Source organism: Girardinichthys multiradiatus, chromosome 4 (assembly GCF_021462225.1).
Source record: "Girardinichthys multiradiatus isolate DD_20200921_A chromosome 4, DD_fGirMul_XY1, whole genome shotgun sequence".
Taxonomy (NCBI): Eukaryota; Metazoa; Chordata; class Actinopteri; order Cyprinodontiformes; family Goodeidae; genus Girardinichthys; species Girardinichthys multiradiatus.
In genome coordinates, this window is record NC_061797.1 from 17,366,953 (window position 1) to 17,381,376 (window position 14,424).

General features: G+C 38.8%; 1 protein-coding gene across 1 annotated transcript in view; it reads left to right on the forward strand.

The window, feature by feature from the left end:
- Nucleotides 1-14,424, forward strand: part of fbn1 (fibrillin 1) — a 101,161-nt gene that overhangs the window by 55,900 nt on the left and 30,837 nt on the right. Inside the window, exons 31-40 of the mRNA XM_047362738.1 lie at nucleotides 321-446; nucleotides 943-1,068; nucleotides 3,882-4,004; nucleotides 5,721-5,843; nucleotides 5,933-6,058; nucleotides 7,759-7,881; nucleotides 7,968-8,090; nucleotides 8,231-8,398; nucleotides 12,231-12,299; nucleotides 12,385-12,510. Of these exons, the coding sequence (XP_047218694.1) occupies nucleotides 321-446; nucleotides 943-1,068; nucleotides 3,882-4,004; nucleotides 5,721-5,843; nucleotides 5,933-6,058; nucleotides 7,759-7,881; nucleotides 7,968-8,090; nucleotides 8,231-8,398; nucleotides 12,231-12,299; nucleotides 12,385-12,510 (1,233 nt within the window). The remainder of the gene's footprint in view (nucleotides 1-320; nucleotides 447-942; nucleotides 1,069-3,881; nucleotides 4,005-5,720; nucleotides 5,844-5,932; nucleotides 6,059-7,758; nucleotides 7,882-7,967; nucleotides 8,091-8,230; nucleotides 8,399-12,230; nucleotides 12,300-12,384; nucleotides 12,511-14,424) is intronic.

Sequence of the window (14,424 nt, forward strand, 5' to 3'; positions counted from 1 at the left end):
AATCTAACTGTTTGCTTTTGTTTTTTACTTTGAAATTTAAACAGCTAATTGACTATTATCTCTCTCCTGCTTCAAAGATGGTTCCTTTCTGAATATGACTACAGGTTGCATATGCTGTTCACAGCTTTACTCTTACTCCTTTAATTTCCAAACAGAAATGAAGGCTTTACAGTGGTAATTTGAAAGCAATGTTTTAGTGTAATGTTTAATTTGTGGCACTTGTTGTTTTTCTGAATTGATCTCACTAAATACATACCAGGGTGTATCGTATGGGTCTGTGTCTCAGCTTTGATTCGCCGCTGTGTGTCTTTAATCTTCAGATATTGATGAGTGTGAGGACAGCCCTGAAGTCTGTGATGGGGGACAATGTACCAACACCCCTGGAACCTTCCAATGCCTGTGCTTTGATGGCTTTATGTCATCAGAAGATATGAAGACCTGCCTGGGTAAAAGCATTAACATTTGAAGAATCCTCTGTAAGCAGAGTCGCTGCAGCTCTGACCTTATTAAATCCAGGAGGTTTAAATTCTCTTGAGATTCACTGAAACAACGTAATTATCCACTAAAAGGATTTTCAAAATATGAGTCACGAGCATGAGTCCCAATGACTCAGTTCTGTACTCACAGAGCAGGGAGTCGTGCTGCTGTTGTTGTTGATTTACAGGCTAGTGAGCATTGTGTTATTTTGGCCAACGAGGGAGGAATATGTGACATTTAGATGTCTGGTTTCACTGAGGAAGAAAGCAAAAACTTAACACCCTTGATATAAAGACATGTATCTGCGCAAACACGCAAACACACAGCTGGACCTTTCAAGACAAACAAATTTTATAGCCACAAAAACATTTATGAATCATCATAAACCTTTTTTTTTATTGCATTGCTGTTTAAATACCCCATCCCACCCCACATCTCCATCCCTTCCTCCGTCTCTCCATGTAGATGTGGATGAGTGCGAGCTGAACCCAAACATCTGTCTGAGCGGAAACTGCGAGAACACTAAGGGATCGTTCATTTGTCACTGTGACCTGGGATACTCTGTCCGCAAGGGAACCACGGGTTGCACAGGTGAGTGTAAACATGCAGAACTCCACGCCCTGTTGGTGGAAAATCATGAATGGCAGTGAAAAGAACGATTGTGTGTAAGCGGAGGTCTGCTGGTTGTTAAATAGGGAGGGTGTGTGTTTTTTGTTGCACTGCATGAGTGAAAGAACATGAGAAAGACAGGGCACTAGGAGAGTTGCCTTGCCAAGTAGAAGCACAGCTAACATCACCCATTCTCCTTCAAAAACTTCTGTCTGACTTGATGAGAAGCAGAAAAGCACACACGGGTTAAAGCACACGGGCACCCTCTGTAACAGCAGCAGGAGCACTGACATCACTGTTTTGCATCAGAGGCATGCATCACATTGCACCTATGTTTATACCTGTATTGGTCTTTCATTAAGGTCAGCTAAACATTACGTGATTGTTAGAATGCTTCAGCAGCACGTAATCTCCTGTAACGGCTCCAGAACACATAAATACAAAGTCCGCCGGGCTGCCACGATCCTATGCTAGTTTGGAGCTATTTGCCATCCTGCAAGAATTAAGTCTGATTTATAACGCCACTTAGTTAGTGATTAAAAGCTAGTTGTAAGTTTGGTCAGTGATTTTTATCTGGTCTTCTCTTTAAAATGAGTCAGTCAGCAGCAGCAGCAGGTCTCACTTAAGGCACAGATAAACGCGTTTGTCAGAGTTTGGACTCAGTCTGCCCCACTTACTCTCAAACACGTGTTCTTCCAAACACAGACTCACACTCTGGCTTATTTCTATTCCTATTAAAATGTCCATATAGAATTCTCCTTGTGTTGAGAAAGCTGGTGTCGCAGCAGAGCGGTTGGGTCTGAATCACTTGTTTGGAATTTCAGCTCCAGACTGGAGAATTATGTCTTTAATTCCTCTCAGCAAGATGTCTGATGGACAAGCAGAAAAAACCTGCTACTTGTTGTGGAACAGATCTCCTACCATCACGTTGGTTTGTGTGAAGGTTAATGAAAACCCTGATTTGATCCAGCTGTTGCTGTTGGATAAATCTTCCCCCTATTTTGTTCCATAGCACAGAGATCAAACGTCAGTTGCGATTTAATGTTTTGGTTATGTTTCTCCTAAAGTTTAGACAAGGTTAGGGTGAGCTTATTTGAAAGGCATGAGTTCTAAAACCTAGTTAATATGTACATCCACTGCATTTAATACATTGAAAGGCAGGCACCAGATTTAACTATGTGTTAGCTTTATTGTTAGTAACCTGGCTGTTGCCATTTTCTCTTGAATGCCAAGCTTAACAGATTGTTGGATGGCTTGGTGGAGACCAAGCAGGGACATATATTGCTTATCCTACCTTGGCAGAGGAATAAGATAACAGATGGGACAATCATTTGTTAGTATGGCGAAATATGCAAACCTTGGTTATCCAGAAAGATCATTTGGCAAGAAATCAAACTGGGTGACAGCCAATCAGGAAGGTAGGCAAATGTATAATTTTCCACTACCTCTTTTCATGCCTTCATTTTATCTGTCAGACATTATCCTAGTTAAATTTAACTTCTGACACACTATCTGCAACTGCTGACACTTTTCACATGGAGCAATCATTTAGCTGAACTTAGCTTTTTTTCCTTGTGTGTGTGTTTGCTGTGCTCTCTCTGTCATCAGAGTCTTCGGGGGAAATGATCATTAATTCCATCTGTAATCTGGAGAGATTCGTTTGCTGCCAGCCCTCATATTAACTTCGTGATCAAATGTAGTGTAAATATACCATGCCCTGTCCTCAGGAAGAATGTAAACCAGCAACACTATAATCTCTAATTGACAGTGTTTCTGAATTACTACCCTCTCAGAGACCGACACGCAGAGAGAGGAACGTGTCTTTGGCTGTTAAATCCCAGCATCTTGATTGAGTTCACAGTGTGGGTCATGCTGTCACAAAGTTATCGAAGTTGCAGCACTGCTTCCTTATTCTCAGCCAGGTATTGTGTTGGTTCAACTTTCACAAGGTTGTTTGGGCTCAGATTAGAAGTCACTATTGTTGTGTTGTAGCTTTAAATAGAGCTTTTTCCACTGTGTTATTTAGGTATTCCGCTGAGAGATCCCTGAGATGCAAGAGTTGCAGAATCAGAGCTTCTTGTCACCACCAGCTGCTGCAGTTTATTAGCTCTTCTCTACAGCATGTACACTGCTTTATAGGAAGGGCACAGTTTAATAGCAGTCAAATTTAATTGTTCCCATTATTTTCTGTCACTTGTTTATTAGAATCCAGGGCCCCCACACAGCTAGAGTTCACCTTACTGAAGTCTCCTTGTGGAGATAGAAATTGTGCCTTGGAAAAATAGATTTCACATGCAGTATATCTGAAAGGATGAGAAAAACAAACATGAACATTAACACAGTCTTCATCTTATAAAAACTAATTTGAACATTGCAGAGTTCATAAGTAAAAGATAAAAATCCTTCTACCCTCAGTAGTACCAGTTCAGGCTAAACAGAAAGAGTGAGGCCTAAAGGCACTGTTCTTCCACATGTCTCTTTTTATATCTTTCTGGACACGCTTTAACAATGAATTTCCAGCTCATTAAATCCTCATAGGATGGCTGTTAGTATCGGAGATCAAGGGAATGCCACAATGTCTTTGTGGCCTGAAATACAGCTCTCATCAGACGAAACCAGTGAGCCAGGAAGATTTAGTTCTGTCGCCTGTCTCTTCATGCAGTTCAAGTCAAGCATCAACTTTGGTCACCGTGCCAAAAACCCCAGTGTAATAAGACAAAGGACCCAAATCAGCAGACCATCAGAGCCTGGTTAGTTCTTTTTTCTTTACTTGGATTTCTTTTCCTTTTCATCAGATATCAACGAGTGCGAGATTGGAGCCCACAACTGCGATAGGCATGCGACCTGCACCAACACAGCGGGCAGCTTCAAATGCAACTGTGCTCCAGGGTGGATTGGAAATGGTCTCAAATGCACAGGTAATTCTATGAAATAGGCATACAGAGGCAATGTGGTACTGTTTTTAATATTTTTCATATGCAGGTGTATTTTAGTAAATTAGAATATCATGGAAAAACTTTGTTTATCGCAGTGCTTCATTTAAAAAGGTAAAATTCTTACTAAATAGTTTTATTACACAGATTTTAAGTGTTTAAATACTATACATTTTTATGATTATGAATTACAGTTAATGAGAACCAAAACTCAGTTTTATCAGAAAGTTTATCATTACATGGGAAAAATAAAAATAAATGTTGTTTTTATTACTGTTATGGCACTAGTGGCCTTTATTTTGTAAGTTGTCCAACAGGAAATGGGGTGTAAAGAGAAAGGGGAAAAATATGCAGCAGAGGTCAACGATGCCGGGACTCGAACCCTTGATGTCTGCGTCATGACATTGGTTGTGTGCTTTACCCCTGCGCCTATGCTGCGGGTAATAAAGAATGCTTTTGACACAGAAATGATGAGGCCATATTATGGCCTACGCCATCATGAGAAAGACTGCTGACGTGACAGATATCCAGTACACAGGCACTGAAACCTTCCACAAAGAGAGTAAAGCATGGAAGGTCAATTCTGAAGAAGATGGCTGTTCACAGAGTGCTCTGTCCAAGCACATTTTTGGACAGTTGAGTTGAAGGAAAAAGTGTGGTTAAAAATCAAAAAGGGTAATAACAGCCTTCAGATGATTATGATACAAAGCCTCTTCAATGGTTTGTAGGAGATTCACAAGGCATGAACTGCAGCTGGAGTCGGTGCTTCAATAGCCACCACACACAGATCTATTAAAGACATGGGGTACAACTAATGCATTACCTGTGTTAAGCCACTCTCCAACCAGAGGCAACATCGGAAGACTGGACTACTTTTGAATGATCCAATATAGTCAATGTGAAGGCAAACTTGCATTTTTTCTTATTCATGGTTCCTGGAGGAAAAGTAGAGAAACATAGAATCCAAGTTAGTCTAGTAGGAAGCTTTCGCAGTGAGTGATGATTTGGGGAGCCATTTCTTCTGCTGGTATTGGTCCAAATATTCAAGCTTGATAAGAAACTCATATATGGGATTTTATAAGCTGTAAGCTATATCATCAAAATTTACAGAAATAAAAGCTTGAAATATTTAAAACTTTCTGTACTGAATCTATGTAAAATATGAGTTTGAGTTTTTGAACTGAAATACTGAAAGAAATGTAACTTTATGAGGACGTTTAAATTTAGAGATGTGCATGTAAATGCATGCTTTATAAATATATGAAAACAAAAACATGATAAAAGAATGTCCATTGTGAGCCTTTTACGATTTGTTTTCGGTTTAGATATAGTTCGGTAAAATTTTATTTTGTGGTCTAGTTTTCCTCTGTAAATGAAAACCAATAAAAAAACAAAAAGAAAATAACAAAATCAGTCTAATGTATACATAAGCTGTACATACACATAATAATCATTTTTCTTAGGTCCTGTATGTGACTCAGTCCAGTTGCATACACATGTAACGTGTTTTAAACTCTTCTCCTCACCCGTTTTGTACATTATTTTTACATTTATAAAGAGACACTAGACATTTTTTGTACTTTGTCTCTATGAAATTAACATACTTAACAGAGAATAAAAAGGATCTCAGAGATGGACATTTTTAACAAAAAAAGTGCAGAATGCAAAATACATTTAAGAGTTTTTTTTGCTTCGCTTTAGACCTGGATGAGTGTTCAAATGGGACACATATGTGCAGCAGCAATGCCGACTGTCTCAACACCATGGGTTCATATCGCTGTGCCTGCAAGGAAGGTTTTTCAGGAGATGGATTCTACTGCTCAGGTCACACAAGCAAACCAAAAAAACATAAGTTACATCTTATTTTTTTTTAAATCTGAACTACAATAAAGTGTGTCTGATCACCTCTGCAGACAGCGATGAGTGTGCAGAGAATGGCAACCTGTGTGAAAATGGCCACTGTCTGAATCTGCCCGGAGGTTTCCGTTGTGAGTGTGACATGGGCTTCATCACCACTCCTGATGGGAAGGCCTGCGAGGGTAAGGCACTGCTAAATATTTCTGTCCTGGAACCTAAATCTGTGATAATATTTGTTACAAGTGGTAAAAACATTGTGTATTCATTATTGTGAATGGCTGTTTGTTCTACTGTTTAAAGAAATAGCCGGTCCAAATAGATGGTGCCTTCAAATGGAACTCATAAGACAGTGTTTGGGATTCAGGAAGTACTCAATGTGTTTATTATTAAAGTGGTTTCAGTTGTTTATTTTGGACTGACAGAAGTGAATCTTGCCTCGTTATGTTTTGAAATATGGATGATTTGCTGTTTCAGCATCACACTCAATACTGAAATGATGACTTTAATCACTGAAAAGTTATATGTCATAACTTATCGATAAACTGTGAGAGACGTTTTCTCACTTCTAATAATTTGTTTATCATTTAAAGTGCCAAGAAATCACTGATATTAGACGTCAATGTCTGTTTTCCATTAATTACACATAAATAAAAACTTTTTGTTCATGTTTTATAAATTAGACATGCAGTTTAATACAGTGCTGTGCAAAAGCCTTTCTTTACATTTGTCTATTCAGTTTTGTTTCTAATCTTTTAACTTTGTCAATATTTTTTCAGGATTCTGAAGCTCTTTTTGACAGATTTTTCATTTGTTTTCAGACTAGTATCTGACCATTTTCTGATGGGGTTTTTGTAATACTCCCATCAAACTGTTGAATATTTGCTTTTTGTTTTACTGGTGTTGGAAGATGTGATAGCAAAATAATGCTCCCACATAAATTTACAAAGCATTTGATATGGCAGCATACACGGTTTGATTACCAACTGATCCAGGGTTGGACTAGAAAATGTCTACCACAATAGCACTACACCTCTCAAACACTGTGTATACAAAACGTTTTGCACATATACAGTCTTTCACTGCTACAAAATAGAAGACTACTCTGTGACTCAAATATCGCAGTAATGACCCATTAAAACATGAATTAATCTCAGTACGTTATTCAGACATTTCACTTACCTCAACATGCTGGGTGCTTGAAAATGAGTTAAGCTGACAGGATGAACTACTTTTGGATTATTTGGCTAATAATTAACATTAATTGACGTCTTGGGGGCACCCAAAGAGTTTTGAAATTTAATTCCCAGACAGTCAGTTAATCTGTAAATCTGAAAATAAAGTAAAATATAATAAAGGAGATGGTGACACCCTGGAAAAGTAATGGACCTGGTTCTGACGCAGCACTGTGAATTTCACAGCATTTATTCCAGAATACATTCCATTTTTTTAACAGAAGTGCACCAAACGCAACACACACAATAAAACAAAGTAACAGGAATGGATGTTTGACATAATTAAATCCTCACTCACCTTTAGACCCACTTAACGTATGTTTTTCACTATGCCATACATGGGAAAGTAGCAAACAAGTGACAGCACCTAAAACCTTTTAACTCTAAACTACAAACATGGTTTTGCGATATTGTCCATTTGCTTTAGACAGGTTTTTAGCCCTTTTACTTCTACTGGAAAATATGTATTGATAGTAAATTTTTGTAAGGGTGGTTTTAGTGGGATGAATAATTCACACAGTTAGGATTATGTGACACATGTACACACACATGACAGCTACTGAAGAGGCTCTGGTATAAATTAACCTACAATAAACTGAATAAACTCCCTCACCGCTGAGTCCATCTCTATGTCTTTCTCTCTCCCGCAGACATAGATGAATGTACCTTTGCTGATATCTGTGTCAATGGACGCTGCCAGAATATTCCAGGACTCTTCAGATGTCAGTGCAACATTGGTTACGAGCTGGACAGGACTGGAGGCAACTGCACTGGTAAGACATATTGAAAAGGGAACCTTAACTGACAAGATAAAGAGGAATAGGTGAATTTCATCAACTTCTATTTGTTTTCCACTCAGATATCAATGAATGTGCAGATCCAGCTATTTGTTTGAGTGGAATCTGTGTTAATATCCCTGGAAACTACATCTGTAACTGCCCACCCGACTTTGAGCTGAACCCCACTCGGGCAGGCTGTGTAGGTGAGACTCATCATGTTGTCCCAACAGATCAGTGATGTTTGTTGTCAGATTAGCCTGGAAGAAAATCCAGAGATGTACCTGAAACTATCTGTGTGTGTGTGTGTGTGTGTGTGTGTGTGTGTGTGTGTGTGTGTGTGTAGACACCCGTACTGGCAGCTGCTACCGGGATGTTCGTTCCCGGGGAGATGCATCTGAGAGTTTGGACTGCTCCAATGAGATTGGAGTTGGAGTTTCCAAGGCATCCTGCTGCTGCTCCGAGGGCCACGGCTGGGGGAGTCCATGTGAATTATGCCCCTCTGGAAACTCAAGTGAGTCAACACTATACATAGACATAAAGATATAAAGCCAAACAGAAGAGTTTGGTAACACACAAATAAGACACAAACACTCCCACTACTGAACTATGTATCCATATCTATAAAGTCATGCACATAGACATCACATGTAAGATCATCTCAGATGTTATGCGTCTATTTCCATTTCTTTAATTATATGGGGACAAAAACAGATATGGGATGGATAACACAAAAGCAGTAATCATTATTGTCCAGAACTGTATTTGTCATGCAAATTTTGTTTTAACTTAAAAAATCTGAATTTTTGAAGAATTATCCATTTTTAACATTGACATATTTAAAAAAAACATCTTTATTATTGATTTGGCATATTACAACTTAATTTTTTTTTCAGTTTACTAGTTACTGATATAAAATGCACAGTCATTCAAAAAACTCAAAAAAGTGAAATTCAATTGTCTTTTATGCCTTTCGACCCGGTTAGGTCGAGATTCTTGCACTGGGTCTGGTTTAAAGAGGAACTAAACCCCAAATCAACTTTTTGCTGATAAACTGTACAAAACTGGGTCTTAAGTGTGCTATCTTTATGTTACAGTGTTATTTTTTATGTAAACTTGTTTAATTCTGCAATATTTCTTCTAAAACTGTTAGTGCTGTCCTCTTTGGGTTGAACGGTGGTTACTGCCGTTGAATTTTCCTATTGGTTCAAACGGTACAGCTAGGTGTATGCTTACGCCACAGCCCCCGCATTCAGGTTTAAAATCCTCTTACTCAGACACGCCCTGTGGCGAGTCAGGAGTTGGAATTACTCGCCCACTGCCTTGGCAGCGCTGGCTGCGGGCATCGCCAAGTCAGAGTCTAGAACTGATAAGGCTCAGGCCGGCTGGGCTCCAAAAAGCCTCTCTTAACCTCTGGTGACGAGGGGGATGAGAAATCCTCCACCTCAAAAGATCTATCTGTGGTAAAATTACTAATGTCGCTCTGCTCACTCTCCATTTTTCAATATACCAAATTAAGCTAGCTGCCACTTTTCCTCGTCCTCCTGACTACACCCCTGCTTAACCCCCTCCACTCTTCCCCACACTTGGCCCAGCCCACTTTGGTGGCATTTTTCCAAATTTGTCTAGGGTTGGAGATATTGTTTTGAATGGGGTTTAGTTCCACTTTAAATGCCAAATAAAACTTTGCAACTTAAACAGACATCAGAATGAAAATATACATACAGGTCCTTCTCAAAATATTAGCATATTGTGATAAAGTTCATTATTTTCCATAATGTCATGATGAAAATTTAACATTCATATATTTTAGATTCATTGCACACTAACTGAAATATTTAAGGTCTTTTATTGTCTTAATACGGATGATTGTGGCATACAGCTCATGAAAACCCAAAATTCCTATCTCACAAAATTAGCATATCATTAAAAGGGTCTCTAAACGAGCTATGAACCTAATCATCTGAATCAACGAGTTAACTCTAAACACCTGCAAAAGATTCCTGAGGCCTTTAAAACTCCCAGCCTGGTTCATCGCTCAAAACCCCAATCATGGGTAAGACTGCCGACCTGACTGCTGTCCAGAAGGCTACTATTGACACCCTCAAGCAAGAGGGTAAGACACAGAAAGACATTTCTGAACGAATAGGCTGTTCCCAGAGTGCTGTATCAAGGCACCTCAGTGGGAAGTCTGTGGGAAGGAAAAAGTGTGGCAGGAAACGCTGCACAATGAGAAGAGGTGACCGGACCCTGAGGAAGATTGTGGAGAAGGGCCGATTCCAGACCTTGGGGGACCTGCGGAAGCAGTGGACTGAGTCTGGAGTAGAAACATCCAGAGCCACCGTGCACAGGCGTGTGCAGGAAATGGGCTACAGGTGCCGCATTCCCCAGGTCAAGTCACCTTTGAACCAGAAACAGCGGCAGAAGCGCCTGACCTGGGCTACAGAGAAGCAGCACTGGACTGTTGCTCAGTGGTCCAAAGTACTTTTTTCGGATGAAAGCAAATTCTGCATGTCATTCGGAAATCAAGGTGCCAGAGTCTGGAGGAAGACTGGGGAGAAGGAAATGCCAAAATGCCAGAAGTCCAGTGTCAAGTACCCACAGTAAGTGATGGTCTGGGGTGCCGTGTCAGCTGCTGGTGTTGGTCCACTGTGTTTTATCAAGGGCAGGGTCAATGCAGCTAGCTATCAGGAGATTTTGGAGCACTTCATGCTTCCATCTGCTGAAAAGCTTTATGGAGATGAAGATTTCATTTTTCAGCACGACCTGGCACCTGCTCACAGTGCCAAAACCACTGGTAAATGGTTTACTGACCATGGTATCACTGTGCTCAATTGGCCTGCCAACTCTCCTGACCTGAACCCCATAGAGAATCTGTAGGATATTGTGAAGAGAACGTTGAGAGACTCAAGACCCAACACTCTGGATGAGCTAAAGGCCGCTATCGAAGCATCCTGGGCCTCCATAAGACCTCAGCAGTGCCACAGGCTGATTGCCTCCATGCCACGCCGCATTGAAGCAGTCATTTCTGCCAAAGGATTCCCGACCAAGTATTGAGTGCATAACTGTACATGATTATTTGAAGGTTGACGTTTTTTTGTATTAAAAACACTTTTCTTTTATTGGTCGGATAAAATATGCTAATTTTGTGAGATAGGAATTTTGGGTTTTCATGAGCTGTATGCCAAAATCATCCGTATTAAGACAATAAAAGACCTGAAATATTTCAGTTAGTGTGCAATGAATCTAAAATATATGAATGTTAAATTTTCATCATGACATTATGGAAAATAATGAACTTTATCACAATATGCTAATATTTTGAGAAGGACCTGTACAGTACTAAAACAAATATGTATCTAGTGTAGGATAATACAGTTTACATTTTACAATAGATGGAATCTAAGGTACTTTTTATGTCAAAAACATTTTGTAAAATAGTTCACACCACTGAGTCAGAAGTCAACTCCATTGTTGTTTTATTTATGTAGAACATGAGATAAACCCAACAGCATAAATGTTTTGTGATCGAATGTTTAGAAAACTATTCAAACAATCTAGAATTCTTGTCTAGATAAATATAAATTTCTAAAAAAATCCAAATGTGTGAGAATCTTTTACTGTGTGCTTTATTCAGGCCAATGCTGAGTTTTTTCCTCTTTAAACTTATTTTAAAGCTCAGGATTCACATGTATTTCTAAGGTGTTAATTATTTGTCCGGTGTTGAATCATAAGGAAAGTCAACTTTGGAAAGTAATCAAACATGAGCCATTTTAATTTGAAATAGGCTGGCCTTTCAAAGTACATAATATTTGCTAACATTTTAACAATCGGATTTAAAAGTAAATGCATGTTTTATACCCGTTGCCTCTGCAGTTCTGTCCTCTTCCCCTATTTTCTTTCCCTTTTCCAGCAGTAACTCCAGAATTTAACAACACCAATATAAATCTGACTTTCCAGAGTTAGATGTTTTCATGCCGTGTGATGAAGGTTCGCTCTAATTGTTGCTGCTAGTAAAGATGAGACTGCTTTATCCTGCTAACATGGAAATTACCACCAGATGGTCCAAAACAATGCAGGCAGTGACTCATCCCTTTCTGCTTGAGGAAACACTCACTGCTGGGACAAGAACAGAAAGTTATCTCTGTGAAGTCGCAGTTGTATCTAGTCCACCAGACTCCGATGATCGCTGGCAGATCTGAGACATGTTATTAGAAAAAAAGCATCTTTTATGTGACCTATTTTCAGGCAACTGTTCCCAGCCGATCCTGGAACGCAGCAAACTTTACTGGTGTTTGTGTGTTGTGTGGCTGGTGTTTATTGTTATTTGGCATTATATGTTGCAGCTGAGTACAAGATACTCTGTCCTGGAGGAGAAGGCTTCAGACCAAACCCTATCACAGTCATCTTGGAAGGTCAGACAAAGAAATACTGTCATTTGTCTACAAGCCCACAGCTACATAAGGCGCCACTGAATATTTTCTGTTTCCTTCTTTGCAGACATCAATGAGTGTCAAGAACTGCCTGGTCTGTGCCAGGGAGGACGGTGCATCAACACATTTGGCAGTTTTCAGTGTGAATGTCCAAGAGGCTTTGCCCTGAATCTTGACACCAGAGTCTGTGAAGGTATTAAACATGTGCACATATATGTACGCACCCCCTACAAGCAGGGAACACTCATAGCTATGAGTTCGTAGCTATGTACAGAGGAGGGGTAAGACTCTGATGTGGTCAGCCCTATCTTGAGGGAGGTTTCTCAATTTCTGAAAGGCAGGTCAAAGATGATAGAAAATGAGAATAATGGAAGGTTGAGGGGAAAATATAAATATAAAAGCTCTTTATAAAACAACAATAGGACCAGAGAGGAAAGGAGGAGCCCCTGGGTGGGACAATCACATTTGCCTGGTGACATTTTTATCTGCATGTGTTTGTTTGCTGGAACTTTTAAAGCATACGAGGACAGCACATCCTCTTAACCTCAAACTGAAAAAAGTGAATTATTGCTTTTTTGTTTTTCTGCAGTAATGTTGATTGAGAAATGGCTGTAACTAAATAGGGCTGTTAGTGACTATAATTAGGGTCAAGTCATTTTCAGTTTGAAGGATTAGCATTGATCGTGTGGGACAAGTTTCCAAGTTGCTGACAGGTAGTTTCTCCACTTGTACCTTAAAGGAAATTACATCACATTTGCAAAACTGGGGTTTTGTGTGGATGTCTGGATTTTATTTGAAATGTAAATAGATTATAAATTTTGAATACAAACAACCACTGGGTTGATTAGTTAGTACGAAGAGTATAACAGCATCTGGACATCATTTTAGACATTTCATCCATAGAAAGATTTTTTTTTACCTGATTTGGCTGCTTAAAAAATTTTGAAAGATAAAAGTCACAAACCTGAGGCCAACAAAATGCTAGCTTTTAGTTACCATTCTGTGAATGTACAACTTTAAAACGTTGTTGCAATCCAAATTATGACCATCACACTGTCTTCACTTCAAAGAGCTCGAAACCAAATGTAATGCTGTTGAATAGAAAACCTAGAATGATTGTCCCAAAATATATAATTCAATTGTGACTTATTTGCTAATTAACACAAAAAATACCCACTTTCAGGTATTGCCAACCGATAAATCTAAATTTCTTTTACCCTTCCTCTGATGCATCAAATGTGATAACTCACATTTTTCAGTCACATCAAACAGTCTGTTCTCTAAATCTTAAGTGGAAAATTTCAAGGAACCTTAGTTTTCTGTTGGGTTCAAAACTAACAACCTCTTTTAAGGAACCTGTAGGATATTCTTCATCTTATGGTCAATGTTACTTACATTAAACTGTTGAATTAAAGCAAGGAATACACAGGTAAGTTCATATGTCTTACAGTCCTCAGACAAATCACCAAAATTGAAATTAGCAAGTCACACATAGAAAAAAAATAGTTATTGAGCAACCTTCTTTTGTTGCCACATGCTTGCACAGGTGGAGAAATTGCTGCAAACTCGTTGACTTGATCCAATTGGCTGGGCTTTACCATTAGGGGTTATAAACTGACTTTGAATGCATTGTATTCTAACTCGGAATGAATGTAGGAATATGTAACTAAATTTCAATCTGTCTTATCGTGGATTTATGTAATTAAACACTTGTGTAGCTTACTTCAATCTGTTTGTTTGAGAAGAAATTTGTTGTGACATCATTTCAATGAAATGAATTAAATAAATAAACTGTCATAAGTAGGTAAAAAAAAAATAAAAGCCTGAATGATGCATCTCTACCTATTTAAGTTAGTACTGTCCTATAAGAGCTAAACAGACACCTTGGCATTGCCTTGTAAACTATGAGCTGTATCTCAAGATAATGCATTGTTTCAAAAGATTTCAAAAAATTTCAAAAATCTAAACTGTAAACTTAAAACATCGAGATAGAGCTTCACATTTTGGGTCTCACCTTTTTGACAATGTAAAGTACCTTTCATGTTCAGAGGGTTTTCTCTATAAAAAGTGATTTATTTACTATCATCCATTTTTTTACTGCCTGAAA